The 18308-nt window shown below is 53.7% G+C and overlaps 1 protein-coding gene across 1 annotated transcript; it reads left to right on the top strand.

Moving 5' to 3' along the window:
• The first annotated feature begins 98 nt into the window (after window positions 1-98).
• Window positions 99-13238, top strand: DNAJB11 (DnaJ heat shock protein family (Hsp40) member B11). The gene is made up of 10 exons (XM_054074076.1): window positions 99-228; window positions 1309-1465; window positions 3129-3226; window positions 4257-4389; window positions 5251-5393; window positions 5925-6007; window positions 6937-6994; window positions 7574-7685; window positions 8268-8427; window positions 12837-13238. The coding sequence occupies exons 1-10, from the start codon at window positions 161-163 to the stop codon at window positions 12899-12901; spliced, it is 1077 nt and encodes a 358-aa protein (XP_053930051.1). The 5' UTR covers window positions 99-160; the 3' UTR covers window positions 12902-13238.
• Window positions 13239-18308: the final 5070 nt, after the last annotated feature.

The raw sequence follows: 18308 nt of genomic DNA, 5'->3' as shown, positions 1-18308 counted from the left end.
GTCCCGGCAGGCGATTGGCCCGCGGGGCCGCGCCGGGGCTGAAGTGTGCGGTGCCGATTGGCCATGGCGCGAGCTCCGCTCCCCCATTGGCCGCCGCGCGCGCGCCGCTTCCGGGCGGGGGTGGCGGGGCCGGGGCGAGCGCACAGCGCCGCGTCCCGCCATGGCCCCCGGCCGCCTCGGCCGCCTCTGCCTCCTGCTGCTCTGCCTCTGTGGGGAGGCCGCCGCCGGGTGAGCGCGGGCCGCGGGGCCCCCGGCTCCCTGCTCCCCCCCCAGCTCTAAGGAACGGGCCCCGGTTCTCGCCATTGCCCGCTGGAAGGAGCGGGCCCCAATCCTCCGCCCCCACAAGGAACGGGCCCCGATCCCCCATTCCCCTGCTCCCCCTCCCCAGGTCGAAGGAACGGGCCCTGATCCCCAAGGAACGGGCCTCAGTTCCATTCCTATTCCCTGCTTCTCCCCCCCAGCTCCAAAGAACGGACCCCGATCCCTCTCCCCAAGGAACGGGCCCCAACTCCCCCATTTACCCGCTCTCCCCCGACAGCTCGAAGGAATGGGCCCTGATCCCCTCCATTTCCTGCTCTCTTCCCTGTAGCTCCATGGAACGTGCCCCAATCCCCCTGATTCCCTGCTCCACACCCCGGACCAAAAGAACGGGTCCCGATACCCCCCCATTCCCTGCTCTCTTTCCCCCTGCCCCAAGGAACGGGCCGCAATTCCCACCACCCCCACCCCCCCCCCGTTCCATGCTCTCCCAACGCCCCCAGCTCCAAGAAACGGGCCCTGATTCCCCCCTGTTCCCTGCTCTCCCCCCCAGCTTAAAGGAATGGGCCCTGATCCTTCCCCCTTGCCCCAGTCAAGGAATGAACCCCAATCCCCTCCATTCCCTGCTCCAGGAAGCTGGCCCCGATCCCCCCAAGCTCCAAGGAATGGACCTGATTTCCCTCCCACCAAGGAATGGACACCAGTTCTCTACCCCTCTTCCAGGAAACAGGCCCTGATCCCTCCTGTTCCCTGCTCTCCCTCCCCCAGCTCCAACGAACAGGCCCTGATCCCCCCTCCCCAAATCCTAATCCGCCCTATTCCCAGGAACGGGATCTGATTCCCCCACCCTAAAGAATGGACCTTGATCCCTCCCCTGCTCCAAGGATTGGGCTCCAGTCCTGCTCACCAACATTCAAGGAATGGGCTCCACTCTCCCCCAGCTCCAAGAGCCGCTTCCAGCTCCCCCCAAGGGCTGCACCTGCACCCCATGGCTGACACCCTATGTTCCACCTGACAGATCCCATTCCCTTCCCCTCTCTTCCCTGGCAGGAGAGACTTTTACAAGATCCTGGGGGTGTCTCGTGGCGCATCCATCAAGGACATCAAGAAGGCCTACCGGAAACTGGCGCTGCAGCTCCATCCTGACAGGAATCCTGATGACCCGCAGGCACAGGAGAAGTTCCAGGACCTGGGGGCTGCCTATGAGGTGAGGTGGGAGCTGTTGGGGTGACGCTGTGTGGAGAACTGGGAGAGCCTTCCCAGAGGGTTGAGGGTGGGTATGATTTGTGGTGAAACCGCTCGGGGCGTGAAGCTGAGTTTTGCCAGTGAGTTGTCCCATGAGGCTTCATCCTGTAACATTCAGGGGAGCGAGAATGGAGGTCTTCTAGGAGATGGAGAGGCCCTTCTGTAGGTCAGAGGGGCAAACCCTCCTCTCCCATTCCTGTATCAAAATTCAGACAGTCCACTACAATGATCTGAGTCCTGGAGAACCTCCCACCTGAGGAGACACTGAGAGAGTTGGGGTTGTTCAGCCTGGAGAAGAGAAGCTTCAGGCAGGGCCTTAGAGCAGCTTCTGTGCTGAAAGGAGCTCCAGAAAGCTGGGAAGGGGCTCTTGTCTCTCTTCTGTCGCTGCTGGTTCCCTCCTGCTCCTGCTGGTCCCCACAGAGCAGAGGCCCCGAGGAGGAACTCATAGCAGGGTTCCGCTGGGAGCCTGCCTGCCCTGGTGGGCTGCTTGCGAGGACGTTTATGTCCTCTTTGAGGAGCCGAGCTTTGGAAGGGAAGGATTGGTGTTCTCTCTGTGATCTGGTGGTGTTGCTCAGCCCACAGCTGCAGCCTGGCTCCTGCTTCCATCCCTGATTTTCCTCTGCTCTTCAGATATGCAAATATTACATAAACAGGGAAATGAGAGAAGCAGCTCGAATGCATTCCTCTTTGGTCAGAAAGAAAACACGTTATTTTTGTACCAGGTCTGGGACCTCTTGTTAGTTCAGACTTGTCTGTTCTTAAATAACTCGACTGAACTGTCACAGGGGAACCAGTGAAGGGAAAGAATTAAGTAGGCGTTACCTGTTGTTTGTCCCGTCTGAAGATGGAAGTGTGTGGTTTACGTTGAAGCTGTGACCTTGGTGTCATTTCTGTGAGTTGGGACCTTGTCACATCTGGGGCAGGGAAGCAAAAACCAGGAAACATCCCTTCGAAGTCTTTATTCGTGTGGCTCTTACTGCAGAGAGAGGCATCGGGACACTGAAAGCCAGTACTGATGTACGTGAGTTTTAAAAGAGATTTGGAAGAAGGGAGAGGCTTTTGATCGGGGAGGGCAGGGAGAGGACGAGGGGAACGGTTTTCAGCTGAAAGAGGGGAGGTTGAGATGAGATCTTAGGGAGAAATGTTTTCTGGGAGAGTGAGGAGGCCCTGGCCCAGGGTGCCCAGAGCAGTGGTGGCTGCCCCATCCCTGGAGGGGTTCCAGGCCAGGTTGGATGGGGCTTGGAGCCCCTGATCCAGTGGGAGGTGTCCCTGCCCATGGCAGGGGTGGGACTGGATGGGCTTTAAGGTCCCTTCCCACCCAAACCATTCTGTGGTTCTATGATTTGAATTATTCCTTCTGCTTCTTTTTTAATCCTTGAGATAAACCCAGTATTGTTTGTATTTTCTGTGTCGTTTCTGCTGTTTTCATTACCAACTGTACTTTTTATGGCTTTAAGGGATACATGTTTAACTTCTCTAGTCCAGTGCAGCAAGTTATAGCCAGTGCTTTTGTAATGCAGAGCACTGGTTGTGTCCCTCAGAGAAGAATTGTGGTGAGATTCCCAGTTTAAACAACCCAGTTTGGCTGTGGGTGAGTGTCCTGTTCGTTTGTGTCCCTCTGCCAGGTGCTGTCGGATGAGGAGAAGAGGAAGCAGTACGATGCCTACGGTGAGGAGGGGCTGAAGGATGGGCACCAGAGCTCCCATGGAGACATCTTCTCACAGTAAGGACACTTTGCCACTTCAGGCTGTTCCCTACTTGGGCCGCTAATTTCGTGATGCTCATGCACGTGGTGGGTAAATTCTGTGTTGAGGTCCTTTGCCTGGTCAGGAGGGACTGATCTGAAGGGACAGGTGAGAATTTGAAGGCAGAGCTTTATGATGAGTGTTACAGGTGGAGTTTTCAGTCCATGCTTTCATGAGGAAAAGCGAATAGGAACCACTGGGATCTTCCGTATGGGGCAGCACTTGCTCCCTCCATGGTTTGTAAGGTGCTGCAGCTGTGTTAAACATGTAGAGACTTCATGTGCTCTTTGGTACACGACTGATGGACTGATGGTTACCATATTGTCACAGACCACGTGATCGGGTTGCCCAGAGCAGTGGTGGCTGCCCCATCCCTGGAGGGGTTCAAGGCCAGGTTGGATGGGGCTTTGAGGTCCCTTCCATCCCAGTCCATTCCACGAAGGCCTCTTTGGTTCTTCCAGGCCCACATTGACTAAAATAATTCCTGAAGTTGCTCATCTCATGTAATCCTCCCGTCTGAGGACTCTCACCTTCTGTCTGTCTGCTTGAAGGAGAACCATGGAGACTCACTCGTGAGTTTTAACTCATCAGCCTCATCCTGGCACCGCTGAAAGCCAGCCTCCTAGCATTGACTTGCAGCACTAGAAGGGGAGTGCTCCGAGCTTGCAGCTGCTGGTGGTGGTAGATGAGCAGCAGTGCCTTACAGAGAGGACTTCCTGTAGGGGGCAAAGAGGTTTTGAGGTGTTGGCGTTCAACTCCTGCTCCAAAAGTGATTTTCCTTAGCACAGAAAACTTTTCCAAAGCAACTGCTTTGTTTGAAGGTGTTGGCTTGTGTCCTGGAGGAGCAAAAAGAGGTACCTGGATTTACTGTGGTGCTTGTGTACCACGGCGAGGCTGATCCACAGGGAACTGGGAGCTTCTGCCAAGCAGCATGTTGGGTGGCTCTCTTTGTCAAAGCCTCATTTGATTGCAATCCCTTCCTGAACTAATTGATGTGCTTTACTCCAGCTTCTTTGGGGACTTCGGCTTCATGTTTGGAGGGAACCCTCGCCAACAAGACAGGAACATTCCCCGTGGAAGTGACATCATCGTGGACCTGGAGGTTACTCTGGAGGAGGTCTATTCAGGAAACTTCGTAGAAGTAAGTTGACTGCTTGGTCTCTCCGATGCGCTCACAGGTTTGAGCTGCCTGACCTCTGCTCAGAGCGGTTTCTTCTCCCAAAGAACAGAGCTAAGGCGCTCAGCACTCGCCTGTGATAGTGGAGGATGTTGCGGTGCTGTTGCTGATAGTTAATTGAAGAAACAGTACATTTACACATCTGACCATTTCACTATAAAGGGATGCTTCTTACTTCTCCATTGGCTGTGGGTGATGAGTGATGGCTTTTCCATTGTCGTAGCCCAGCTGGAAAAAGCGTGAGTTGTCTCTCTAGAATGAAGTGACTGAGCGCCTGTCCTGAGTCTCAAATCCGGTTTGCAATCTTTGCTAAACCACACTGGGGATTTTTTCTGGCCTCTTTATATGGCCAAACACGTCACTGCAGATCTCTGGATCGCACACTTGGCAAGCATACGGTAGCCTCTTAATTACTTTTTTAAGCAAGCTACATTTCTGGTGTTGACAAACCCTGCTGTTCTGCGTGTTTGAACTTGCGCTGGTTGAGTTTGTGTCATGAGCATCTGCGTAAATGGAGAACTCAAATAATTTTGCTCGTTGTGTGAGACAAGGGAGCTCACATAGACCAAAGTGTGAGGTGCTCTGTCCTTCCCTATTTAGAAAGTGTGCAGGAAAAAGAAAGGAAATGGTAACAGCGATGTCAGAGGGAGTTTTTCTGGTATTTAATGTGTGATCAGCAAGAGATGTAAGGTGCAAACTGCTGTCAGACTGAGGCCATTTGGAGCTGCTGTGGAGGCAGCAGACAAAACCACATTGTGTTTGAGAAATCCAAAGCTTTGTGGAGACCCCGGAGTGCTGGGATCGACCTCTCTGTCCTCCATGCAGGTTGTCAGGAACAAGCCAGTGGCAAGACAGGCGCCTGGCAAGCGGAAATGCAATTGCCGTCAGGAGATGAGGACCACCCAGCTGGGGCCTGGGCGTTTCCAGATGACCCAAGAAGTTGTTTGTGATGAATGTCCCAACGTCAAGTGAGTTTTTATACCTTTTACTGATGGATGGATGGATGTTTATTCAAAACCTGCCACTAGATGGAGGGAGGTGCTTGCGCTACGAGTAAGAGCAGGGGAAATGGGTTTCTCTCTCCCGAGGAGCCAGGCTTTGCTCCTACAGTAGAGGTGGCCAGCTCTTAGATGCAGAGCTTACCAATTTACTCTTTCAGCCTTTTATTCCTTGGAACAACCAGTCATACTCCAGTGAATTCCCCACAACTGCATCTGAATAAACAAGGTAGCCCACAATTTCCAGCTGGGAACATTTGGACATGGAATACTGTGGTGGAGTCACGCATCCAGATGCTGAGGGTGCATTTAGGAGCTTAACTTTGCCTTCTCTGCTGGATGAGTATCAGCAGACAAGAAAGACAGCATTCGCCCTCCAGTTTTAGGTGTGTCACAAGGGGCGAGTGTGTGTTAGCTGGTGGGGATTTTCTCGTTACCCTGGTAATAAGAGGGTTCTATCATTATTCTTGAAGACTTAGTGCTTGCTCTTCCCCTGCACAGGCTCGTGAACGAGGAGCGAACACTAGAGGTGGAGATAGAGCCAGGCGTGAGGGATGGCATGGAGTACCCCTTCATTGGGGAAGGTACGTCTGTGGGTACTGCTGCTCGGCTTCGCTTGCTCCTTTTTGGTGATCCAAGGCTGGTCTTTGTGGCAATGAAAGTGTCCAAGCCCTTCCTTGGGTAACAGATTAGTGGTCTTCTACATGTTGCTGAAATCCAGGAGCATCTTCTTTGCTAAGTTCAGATAACACTCCGAGTACTACTCCCGTTGCTGGTCCTGGGGGCATGCACCAAAAAAACCCTAAATCTGGTGTTTTGGATAATTTTTGTGTAGGAGCATCTGTTCCAGGCTTCAGTAAGTGAGGGAATCCGCTCTGCCTGAGGAGATAAAGTCCTTCAACAAGTAAAGGATATCATTAACATTCAGGCAAGTCTTTCAGAACAGCAGAAAAATGTGAGCCCATTGCAGCAGTGCTCAGGAAGTCCTAGGTTCTGGATACGGAGCCCTGGGTCCAGCTGTGGATTCCTCAGCACAGGAAGGACATAGAAGTGTTGGAGTGAGGCTAGAGGAGGCCATGGAGATGATCCGAGGGCTGAAGCACCTCCCGTACGAGGACAGTCTGAGAGAGTTGGGGTTGTTCAGCCTGGAGAGGAGAAGGCTCCAGGGAGACCTTAGTGCAGCTTCCAGTGCTGGCCCAGGGTGCCCAGAGCAGTGGTGGCTGCCCCATCCCTGGAGGGGTTCCAGGCCAGGTTGGATGGCGCTTCGAGCCCCTGATCCAGTGGGAGGTGTCCCTGCCCATGGCAGGGGTGGGACTGGATGGGCTTTGAGGTCCCTTCCAACCCAAACCATTCTGTGATTCTGTGATGTGTGTGTTTTTTCCTGTAGAGGTCAGCTGGTTGGTTTTCTCCTTTAACGCAAGCTGCGAATCTCTGTCGTGTTCAATGTGCTGTTTGTTTCTTCACTTGTTCCCAAGCAGCTTCTCTAATCGGAGCTTTACTCTCTTTTCCACAGGCGAACCCCATGTGGATGGGGAGCCGGGGGATTTGCGCTTCAAAATTAAAGTTCTTAAGTAAGTAACTGGCCTAGCAAGCCCACTCTTTCTGCTCACGGTACAGGAAGCTTCCAGCCACTTTCTGGCCAGCATTGCCCTCTTAGTGGGCTGTAGCCCACCCCTCGAGCTGTTGGAGCTGGGAGTCTGGTCCTGGGCAGTGCAGAACAGTGAGCCCTGATGGTGCTGGAGTAGCAGGAATCACCGCAGTTAAGATGCTGTGATAATTCCCCTTTTATTTCATTTGGCTGGAATTCTGGCACGCGTTGGTAGCTCCTGTATGAATCATATGGAATATCTTCTTTTCTCCGTAATCTTACTATCTCCTTATTTTAAGGCCATGCTCTCTGAAGGAAACAGTTGTGAGTCACAACTACTTGACACGCCTCACCACTCACTGCCCCAGAAATAGAAAGATTATCAATAGTTTATATCTCAAAGGAAAATGAAGCTCAATTTCATTCATTCTTTACTTCCCCTCTGATTTCTCTAAATTCTGAATTTCCCGTCTGAGTTCTCCACGCTCACAGAGTGGGGATGGAGCCAGAGGACCTGTTTCCTCTGTGGGGAAGAAGTTCTGATGTCTCTTTATTTCCACAGGCACCCGGTCTTTGAAAGAAGAGGAGATGACTTGTATACAAATGTGACGATCTCGCTGGTCGAGGCACTTACAGGCTTTGAGATGGATATCGCCCACTTGGATGGGCACAAGGTGAGGCAACGGCTTGCTGTGTGCAGACAGAAAGTTATGGCAGGTCCCCTGGGCTGAGGATTCGCTTGCCCAGGGTCTGTGCAGAGGTTGTAAGCAGTTCTTCTTCTGTTAGAGCCTTACAGACCAGTTCCCATGGAGCCAAAACCAGCCCTGTACGAGGGGTGTGCAGCGTGGCTCTCGGTTCTGGGTGGTCACAGCAGTTACTGAGCATGGTGTCAGTTCTTGCACATCTCCTGGCAGTAAATACTACCTCGGCTCCTTAAATATTGCTCAGTATCAGGTGAAGCTTTTCAGTGGGTTGGAAAAGGCGTTGGAGTATCGGGGTAGACGGGGAGAACACCAGTAATGTTCCAAAGTCATAGATCCAAAGCCCATCCATTCCCAGCCCCTGCCATGGGCAGGGACACCTCCCACTGGATCAGGGGCTCCAAGCCCCATCCAACCTGGCCTGGAACCCCTCCAGGAATGGGGCAGCCACCACTGCCATGGGCACCCTGGGCCAGGGCCTCCCCATTCTCATTGTGAAGAAATTCTTCCTAATGTCTAATCTAAATCCTTTGTCTAAATGTCTTTTGTCTCTAGGTCCACATTGCTCGGGATAAAATTACGAAACCCGGGGCCAAACTGTGGAAGAAAGGAGAAGGTCTTCCAAATTTTGACAACAATAATATCAAAGGCTCGCTAATAATAACATTTGATGTGGAGTTCCCCAAAGAGCAGCTGACAAGCGAACAGCGGGAAGGTGCGTCTTTTAAAGCTCTCTCGTGGCAGTGGACTGCACAGAACTCTGACCAAAGATAAGAGGTTGGCACGACCGGAGCAGTGGTCAGGAGGGGCTCTCTTTTCCCTGTGCCCTTTGTACAACGAATCACAGTTGCCCGATATTCAGTGATTAACTTCCATTTCTCTTTGAAGCAAGCAAGTGCAGCTGCTTACAGTTGTAGAGATCTGGATTAGGTTGGGATGTGCTGGAGCTGGGATGTAGCACTTGGCAGGTTTGCGGGAGCTTTGTTCTGTAGCTGCCATCTGTCTGAGCTGAAAGACTCGCTGGGCTTAGCCTCCTTCTGCTTTGCCTTTGCTGGAATGTAATCACAAGCTAGTTTCCAGCCCCTGTTTCTACTTTCTTGGAGGCAAGACTCGGGAAAATCCCTCTGCGGTCAGTGGTAGACAGTGCCATGCAGCACCAGGAGGAGGATTGTTCCCCTATACATCTCCTTCTACCCAAAGTCCTTCGTGGCTCTATAGGAAAAGAGGGTGCGATCAGGTGTTTGGTTTAAGGCCAAGTTGGATGGAGTTTTGAGCAACCTTACCCAGCAGACCAGGCTGCTCCACGCCCCATCCATCCTGGCCTGGAACCCCTCCAGGGATGGGGCAGCCACCACTGCTCTGGGCACCCTGGGCCAGGGCTTCCCCATCCTCACAGCAAAACATTTCTCCCCAAGATCTCATCCCCATCTCCCCTCTTTCAGCTGAAAACCATTGCCCTCATCCCATCACTGGCCTCCCTGATCCAGAGCCCCTCCCCAGCTTTCCTGGAGCCCCTTTCAGCCCTGGAAGCTGCTCTAAGGTCTCCCCTGAGGCTTCTCTTCTTCAGCTGAACAACCTCAACTCTCTCAGCCTGTCCTCGTACAGGAGGTGCTCCAGTCCTCGGATCATGTCTGGGCACTCTTCTGGACTTGGTCCAATAGATCCATGTCCTCCCGTAAGGCCACAGCACCTCTTGAACACACACGAGGTTGTTCCAGCTGTTGTTCTTGGCAATATAGAAGAATCTGGGCAAGGAGCAGCCACAGAAGCATTCGTGTTTGTCCAACCTCTTGCATGCCTTTACGGGGGAGGAGTGGAGAGGTGATGCTCTGGCATGAGTGCGTTCAGCCATGAGGCCTTTGGGTGTTTCACTCCTTCCTAAAGCCATTCCACGCTTCCCAAGGGAAGGAGCCTGGGTGGGCAGTCAGATGCATTCCTGTGTGCCAGAATATCTCCAAACACCCGGTGACTGTAGGAGTTTTATGAGGGAATAGGTCTGTTCTGTTGCGTAGCAGCAGTTCAGTGTACACATTCAAAGGAAACAGTAGGCTTCAGAACTCAAAACATTCTCTTTTTCTCTTATTGTTGGCAGTGGTCCTAATTTCTTATCTCTTAACCAAACGTACAGCTCTGGGGCACTCAGAAGATACTCCAACTGCGAGAGCACCGCTCTGGTCAGTCCAAGCTTTAGCATCAGAGGAATAACATGCTCGCTTTCCTGCCAGGGTGACATCAGGGAATTTATTGTCTGTTGATCAGAGGTGACTTTCTCTTTGACACATTTCTCGTTATCTTTGCTGACACTAGTTTGTGCCCTGTTCTGGAGCCTTGGATCCCGTGTTTTAGCTCCAGAGTGCTCGGAGAGCAGCAGCAGGCAGCAAAGCGTTTGGGTTGTGTTGTAACCTGTCGCCTGTTGGCAGTGTCAGCAACATCTCAAAGTTGGCTGTAGTGAAAAACGCCTGAGGTGCAGTAGCACCAGGTGTCAGGATTCCTGGCTGGAATTCCTGGTTGAACATCTGATACGCATTGGAATATCCTGTGTGCTAATGAGGGCGTCCTTCAGTCCAGCACGCTCCTGCCTGAGCTGGCTACTAGGAAACGAGGTACGGGAATGGTTCTGTTTTTCAGGGTTGCTGAGCACACCTTTCTCCAGCCATGTCCTTCCTTTCCAAGAACTACACATTCAGGAGGCACATCCTCTCACCCGCAGCCAGGAAGCAGCTTTGAGCCTCCTTTGGCTGTGGAGGGGAAGTGACCTTGCCTGGCTCTCCCCTGGAGAAAGATGTGATCCGTCATTAATGGATGGAGAGCAGCCCTGGGGAGAAGGACTTGGGCTGCTGGGGAACGAGAAGCTCAACCTTAGCTGGGAACATGAGCTCACAGCCCAGAAACCACCCGTGTCCTGGGCTGCATCCAGAGCAGTGGGACCAGCAGGGAGGGAGGGGATTCTGCCCCTCTGCTCCGCTCTGAGAGACCCACCTGGAGCCCTGGGTCCAGTTCTGGAGTCCTCAGCACAGGGAGGACATGGAGCTGTTGGAGCAGAGTCCAGAGGAGGACTGCGAGTCCACGGAGATGATCCGAGGGCTGGAGCAGCTCCTGTACAAGGACAGGCTGTCTTCTGTCATGTCGAGGTGAAAGCCTGTTGCCTATGTGCTCTGTTGCCAGACTAGTGCTCTTTGGGGGATGTCCAACAGCAGAATTATAGCAGACTAGCTGAATTTATTTTCGTATTTGAAAGTTACCCATGGTGTGGGGAGTTGTCTGCTTTGGGTCCCAACAGACCCCGATCAGGCTCTGCAGTTCCTGATGGCAGACTGAGCTGCTGCTGTGCCCTGAGGGCCTCATGGCCTGGGCCGTCGAGCCCTGGCAGCGTGTGACCGCGGTGACTTTACAGAGGGAGTCCCTTCTGATTATCACTATAAAAATAGTGTGACACATCTCTTCTTGCCACTCTGCTTCCTCTGGTTTGTGCGGATTTGCCCTTTAAGTAGCAGCCAGTCTCCTTGAACGTGCTGACCCTGGGAGATGAGCTATTAGGGTTTTAAGAGCTGACTCACTCGTCTCTTATCCTGCTCTGGTAAGAATTTCTGTCCTGATAGGACCCTGTCACAGTCAGTTCTTTGAAATGTTTTATGAATGGGCTTTCAGGGGTGTGGAAGAGATATTTGTAAAGTCATACAGAGTCCTTTGTGAAACTGTGCCCTTCAAAAAGACTTAGGGGTTTCAGGCCTTCAACGGGATGCTTAAGTCCACAGGTAACAATTTTATTTCTCTTGCTTGACTTCAGGGACTATTTCTACTGGGCAGTGTTGTCCCCAGGCACTGCATACCAGCCTGAAAAACTGCTTTCTGGTTACTGATTCACAGTAGGGACTCGTTGAAGCGAGTCCAGAAGCGGCCACGGAGATGATCCAAGGGCTGGAGCAGCTCTGCTATGAGGACAGGCTGAGAGAGTTGGGGTTGTTCAGCCTGGAGAGGACGAGGCTGTTCGGAGACCTTAGAGCAGCTTCCAGTGCTGAAAGGGGCTCCAGGGAAGCTGGGGAGGGGCTCTGGATCGGGGAGTGCAGGGACAGGATGAGAGAAATGGTTTTGAGTTGGAAGAGGGGAGATTAAGTTGAGATCTTAGGGAGAAATGCTTTCCTGTGAGGGTGGGGAGGCCCTGGCCCAGGGTGCCCAGAGCAGTGGTGGCTGCCCCATCCCTGGAGGGGTTCCAGGCCAGGTTGGATGGGGCTTGGAGCCCCTGATCCAGTGGGAGGTGTCCCTGCCCATGGCAGTGAGTGGAATGGGGTGGGCTTTGAGGTCTCCTCCAACCCAAACCGTTCTGTGATACTCAGGTGGGTTTCAGTAGCTGGCAGGTCCAGGAGGACTCAAACACAGCCCTCCCCAGCTCGCTGCTCACAGTTTTGTCTTGGGATCTAGAGGAGCCTGGGGGGATGAGCTAGATGAATTAGACCTGGAAAGGCAACAACAAACAACTTGCTGAGTATTTGTGCTTAAGATAACAGAATTTTCATCAACTTCAACAGCAAAGTAGCTCTGGGAGTCCCCTTTATCCCTTATGGAGCTGTGAGGGTCTCGGTGAGCTTTGAGCAGCAGAGTCATTCTCTCTGGAACCACTGGGATGCACGAGCACATAAAACCACTGCTACAGCATCAGTAACCTCGGTCACACCTCTCCTTGTTGGAAGAGGAGGTTCAGATCAGACATCAGGAACAATTTCTTCCCCAAAAGGATTCTCAGGCCCTGTCAGAGGCTGCGCAGGAGGTGGCGGAGTCCCCATCCCTTGAGGGATTTCACAGACGGTGGATGAGGTGCTCAGGGATCTGGGTTAGGAGTGGACAGGCACGGTTGGACTCAAGGATCTCAAAGGTTTTTTCCAACCAAGTGATTCCATGACTGAATGACTGCTGAAGTAGCAGGAGTAAAGCTGTTGCACCACTGAGTTCGGGGGCGTTTTTCCTTTTCTGGTGCTGCTCTTGGCGTGCCAGTGTTTGTGTTAATCAGACACACAGAGCCAGATGTGTAAACGCATCAGGAACGGCAAACGCAGAGTCGTCAGCCTGGATGGGCTGTGCATCAACGCTTTCCTTTCTCTTGCAGTAATACTTCATTTTCTCTTGCAGGTCTCAAACGGTTGTTGAAACAAGGGCCAGTGCAGAAGGTCTACAATGGCTTGCAGGGGTATTGATGTGGGGAAAAACTGACTTAACTGCAAATGAAGTGTCAGATTTGTTTTCCGTCTCTTCTCCCGACTGCTGTAGAATGGAAAAGAGGGAGGGGGGGCAATTGTGGAGGTATGTCTAATTTTTCCTTTGTAAATGATAGAAGTGCTCAGACGAATTAGGGGCAATGCTGCCCTTTTCAGGACACAACTGGTGCTGCCTATCATATTCCACCTCCTGGAGCAACAAAGACTCCTTGAGCAGGGAAAAAAAAAAAGTCGGGAAAGGAGTTTTAAATTCCACGCAGATTGGAATTTCTGGTTTTTAAATATATTTTGATGTGACTTTTCTTGACCATCTCAACGTACTTTCATAGCTTCTCCTGCTTTTCATGTCCTTTGTGTCAGTCATTTTGGGTTTTTTAATCCCATCCCTTCCTCCCTTTCGCCTCTGAGTCCAGAGTGCGGTGGTGCTTCGGGGCCTGTGTTCCTGGGGCAGGAGTGGAGGTGGTGTTGGGAATGGACTGGCAGGAGAGCCTTCTGGCCCCACACAGGGTGGGAAAGCAGGGGGAAAGAGTCCTCTTAAGCCTCCTGTGGACTCCTAACTACCAAGCATCCTCTTGTCCCAAAAGTTAACGCTTGGTTTTAAGTTTGAAGTCACAACAGCTTAGCAAAGGCTCCTCCATCTTTCACTGTGGGGTACTGGGATATCACGGAATGGCCCCTCGTGGCCTTGGTTCTTCCTCGTTGCCCCCTAAATGTGACCAACAGCGTGTCTGGAAATGTTTGCTGACCTCCTGCACTCTGTCCTCTGTGAGGACGGGTGAAGCTGCCAGCATAGAAATAAAGGCATTTGAGTTGGAATGACAAAAACTACTTGGTTATGTGTTTCAGCAGCCCGTGCGCTGGGACAAGTTGCTGGACTAACAAGGAATGTTCCCTCCAAGCTGTGAACTGCCAAAAAGAGTGAAACTCCAGCTGCAGAGGCTGGGAAAAGCTCTGTAGCTGCTTTATTTGAACCCAGGGCCTGGTGACCTGGTAGGGAGGTACCTGTGCTGCTCTGGTCTCTGTCGTGAAGACCCTGCTGCTTTGAGCATCCCCTCAGGCTCTCAGCTCCACAGGTTCTTCAGGAGTGATCCCCAAACGATTTGTTGGAGGCACCCATGTCTGTCAGACTTGTGCTTCTCTGTGACAGGGCTATAGGCAGCAAAAGAAGCAAGACAGTTGTTGATGTAGGACAGGCTTCTGCTCTGTCCCTCTGGGCTTCTCAGGGGCTATGAAGTGGAAATCACAGAATCATCAAGGCTGGGAAAGCCCTCTCAGCTCATCCAACCCAACGACCAGCCCAGTCCCTCCCTTGCCTGCTGAACCAGGTCCCAAAGTGCCACCTCTACATGGTTTTAAACTCCTCCAGGGATGGAGACTCCACCCCGGCCCTTGGCAGCCTCTGCCAGGGCTTCACCACTCCTTCAGTAAAGAATTTTTTCCTGAACCTGGCCTGGCACAACTTGAGGCCATTTCCTCTCTTCCTGTCCCTTGTCACTTGGGAGCAGAGCCCAGCACCCGCCCCACCACAGCCTCCTTGCTGGGAGGTGCAGAGAGCGATGAGGTCTCCACTCAGCCTCCTCTTCTCCAGGCTAAACAGCCTCAGCACCCTCAACTGCTCCCAGAACCCTTGGGCTCCAGCCCCTTCCCAGCTCTGTTCCTTTCTCCAGATACGCTCCAGCTGCTGCCTTTCCCCCTATCCGCTGCCTCCCTGACCTGTGAAGTGGATGGGATCTGGATTTTTTTCTACCTGGAGATGGTTGCTGGGGAGCAGCAGCAGGAGGCCCAGGGCAGCTTGTTTGGTTTTGTTGGTGGTTTGTTCTCACTGTGAACTTCAAGTAGCTCCGATGTGAGCAGGGAGAGGTGGGGAGCAGCCCTGGCCCAGCCCCGGTGCCTTGTCCCACCCTACCCCTCACTCCTGCAGGAGCCGACGCAGCGGAAGCAGCAACACCGGGAAGGTTTCCTGTTGGATCCTTTGTACGTTTGCCTCGGCAGAGCAAAGCGGGGGCTTGGGAACCCTGGGATGCCAAATCCTTGGTCTTGGTGCTCATCTTCCTCAAAATCCAGCACCGTAAACCGTTAATCGCAGCTGAGGCTGTCGCCTCCAGTGCCCGTTGGGTGACCGGGTCTCTCCTGGGCAGCTCTGCCCCCGCCTCCCCCTTAGCTCAGATTTCTAAGAAACCTTATATTTCAAAGAATCTCTTTCCGATATCCCTGGGCATGGGGCTGCTTCCCTCTGTCTTGGCCCTTCCAGGGCCTGTTTGGCTATTCCCTTGCTGCCTTCTTACTCTTCAACCCCCCTGCCAGGACTCACTTGGAGCAGTAGAGCCCAAAAGCCAGGGCTTGGCACCAAAGTCTCGGCTCCTCCACAGCTGAAGGCAGAGTAACCTTTCCTACCTGCCCCCGAGCAGAGGCAGTGCATTTATTTCAGGCATGAGTGCTTGTTCCTGCTGCGGCTTTTCCTTTTCCTGTGAATTCCTTTCCTTCCTGTGGCTTTTGGGGTTGTTATTTTTCATTGTGGGTCTGTAACTCCTCCGAGAGGCCCATGCTCCAGGGAATGGCAACAATAGCTGCAAAGCCCTGGCTTTCACCAGGCTGAGAAGAAAAACAGAAAAGAAAGCTCCAAATCATACTGGGCAGCCCTGCTTCCTTCCCTCTTCCCTTTCCCATCAGCTCTGTGCAGAGCTGGGGTCTTTCCTGGGCCTTTCAGACAAAGCTTCCAGGCTTTCCATGCTTTCTCTGACTTTGTCCTCCAAGGGCTCCAGGGTGTCTGGCCAGGGGGATGTGGAAGCTGCTCAGGGTCTGGGACATCCTGTGTCCCTTCTTTCGGTGAGTCACGGTGTGCATGGACTCCTTTGTCTCCTATAAATGCTGCTTCGGAGACGTAGATGCTCATATCACCACCTCTTCATTTGGGACTAAGTGAGCGTCCCGAAGGTGCAGACCTCTGAGCTGAGTTTCATGGAATGCACAGCCGTAATTTCCAGCCCCTTCGAAGCAATCCGGTTCTTCCCAAAGTGGAGCAAATCAAAACCACCATGATTTCCCGGTCACCTTTTACCCTAAATCCCTGCACGAGTCAAGGATTGTTGAAGGTTTAGATAGAGCCGTGTTCACTGTTCAGTTCTCCCAGAAAAACACTCATCCTTGAAACATGTTTCACAAAGTCCTTGCTGTTTTGGGAATCGGAATCACATTGGGTGGGAGGGGACCTCAAAGCCCATCCAGTCCCACCCCTGCCATGGGCAGGGACACCTCCCACTGGATCAGGGGCTCCAAGCCCCATCCAACCTGGCCTGGAACCCCTCCAGGGATGGGGCAGCCACCACTGCTCTGGGCACCCTGGGCCAGGGCCTCCCCACCCTCACAGCAAAACATTTCTCCCCCAGATCTCACCTCAATCTCCCCTCTTTCAGCTCAAAACTCTTCCCCTTGTCCTATGCCTGCACTCCCTGGGGCCCTGGGGAATGCTCTGGCCTGAGGGCTGCCTCCTTCCGATGGCTTCAGCCATCCAGAGGCTGCCCAGGCGAGGGGTGAAAGTGTTCCCAAACAGTGGTTTCTTCTCCATGGAAACTTCTCTGCAGGTGCAGTGCAGGTGGGCTTGGCTTTTTCCAAAGAACCTGACATTTAGCACTTACCTAAACTTTTCTGCTTCTGAGAGACAAGCGGTGGAGATGGGAGGGGAGTGCTCTCCCGAAGGCACGTTTGCCGTGGTCCCAAACACAGCTGCTCAGACAGGTGCCTGGAGACCTTGGTGGTGGGGATCCTGCTGGTTTTCAGCTGAAAGAGGGGAGATTGAGATGAGATCTTGGGGAGAAATGTTTTGCTGTGCGGGTGGGGAGGCCCTGGCCCAGGGTGCCCAGAGCAGTGGTGGCTGCCCCATCCCTGGAGGGGTTCCAGGCCAGGTTGGATGGGGCTTGGAGCCCCTGATCCAGTGGGAGGTGTCCCTGCCCATGGCAGGGGGTGGAACTGGATGGACTGAGGTTCCTTCTATCCCAAACCATTCCATGATCCTGACTGGCACGTAGCCCTGCTCCGTCGGGGTGCCGGCCAGCAGCCAGCTTCCTCCTCCTGTTTCCTCTGGTTCGCTCAGCACTGCTGACCTGGGAGGTGAGCGGAAAGGGAAGAGGGCAGTGATGATCCTGGGTACCCGTGCGCCCTGCGAGGAGGGAGTCACCAGCACAGCCCTTTCCTCTGCTGTTAAGTATTTCCAGGGCGCTGCCCGCTCTCTGGTGGGAGCAGGAGGCTGCGAGGAAGCAGGCACCCAACAGCCTCCCCCCAAAAACTCTGCTGTCCGTAAAACAAGCATCCCTTGCTCGGGGAGGGCTGGCTGGATGCTGCCTCTGCTGCAAATCCCCTCACCCGCTGCAGCCTTGGGCTGAAAAGGATGTCCCAAAGCTGGTGATCCCGGACCCAAAACCACCTGAGGCTGTGACAGTGTCACCTCGAGGGGATACAGAACACAGCTTTGGGCCAGAGAAGCGAGGGTGACACCAGTGGGGGCACCGAGTGCGTATGGGGTGGTTACGAGGATAATGCCTTCTTCATTCCAGATGTAAAGCTGGACCCCATTGTCCCGATAAGCTCTGACCCCCCAGCCCTGGTTGTTTCCCAGCTGCTGCCGTCCCCACCCCAGCAGGCGCAGGCAGCCAGCGCTGTGCTCGGGCACCTCCTCGAGCCGGCCCTTGGCCCCTGGGCAGGGCACGGCGCCAGCAACGCCCTGTGAGCAGCCGGAGGCTCCCGAAGGATGTGGCCGACCTCGCAAGCTGGTGCCCAAAAGGCAGCGGGGGGACGGCGTGTCCCTGCGAGGCGGAGGGCCCTGCCCACCCCGTGTGAAGCACCCAGGGGACGTGGGCACAGGGGAAAGCTGCTTCCCAGCACGTCTTGCTGGAACAACGTTCAAGGCTGGGCGTCTTATCTCAGCCCTTATCCAGAGCTGTGATAGAAGGGCTGAGCGATGGAAACGACGCGGTGTGAGAAAAGCAAAGCCTCTCGCGGCGATTGGGGCAGATAAACAGGACGGTTTGCTTTGGGGGGTTGGGTAAAGCCTCCATGAGGGTTTGTGCCAATCTCGCAGAAAGACAAACACCCAAGGAGCAAATTGGAGACAACCCTCAGCTGACAGGATCAGCGTTGGTGGAAGAACAGCGAGATCTGGGAGAGGATTGGCCACAGACGTGGCTACCGGCTGCTGGAGAGATGGTGCCGGTGGGAGCAGCATCGGGACAGGAGCCCCGCTCGCAGCCTGGGGCAGCTGGGCCCTGTGTCCCAGCAGGCTGCTCCAAGGACAAGGGCTGGCGGCCTCATGACAAGGGGGTTCAGGGGTTTTGGGATGAGGAAGAGAAGTTTTGGGGCTGCGCTGGGGCAGGGGGCGGATGCCGTTGCCATA

The sequence above is a fragment of the Cuculus canorus genome, chromosome 9 (assembly GCF_017976375.1).
Source record: "Cuculus canorus isolate bCucCan1 chromosome 9, bCucCan1.pri, whole genome shotgun sequence".
In the NCBI taxonomy this organism is placed as follows: domain Eukaryota; kingdom Metazoa; phylum Chordata; class Aves; order Cuculiformes; family Cuculidae; genus Cuculus; species Cuculus canorus.
The sequence above is the reverse complement of the archived record's forward strand: the minus strand, read 5'-3'. Positions and strand labels throughout refer to the sequence as shown.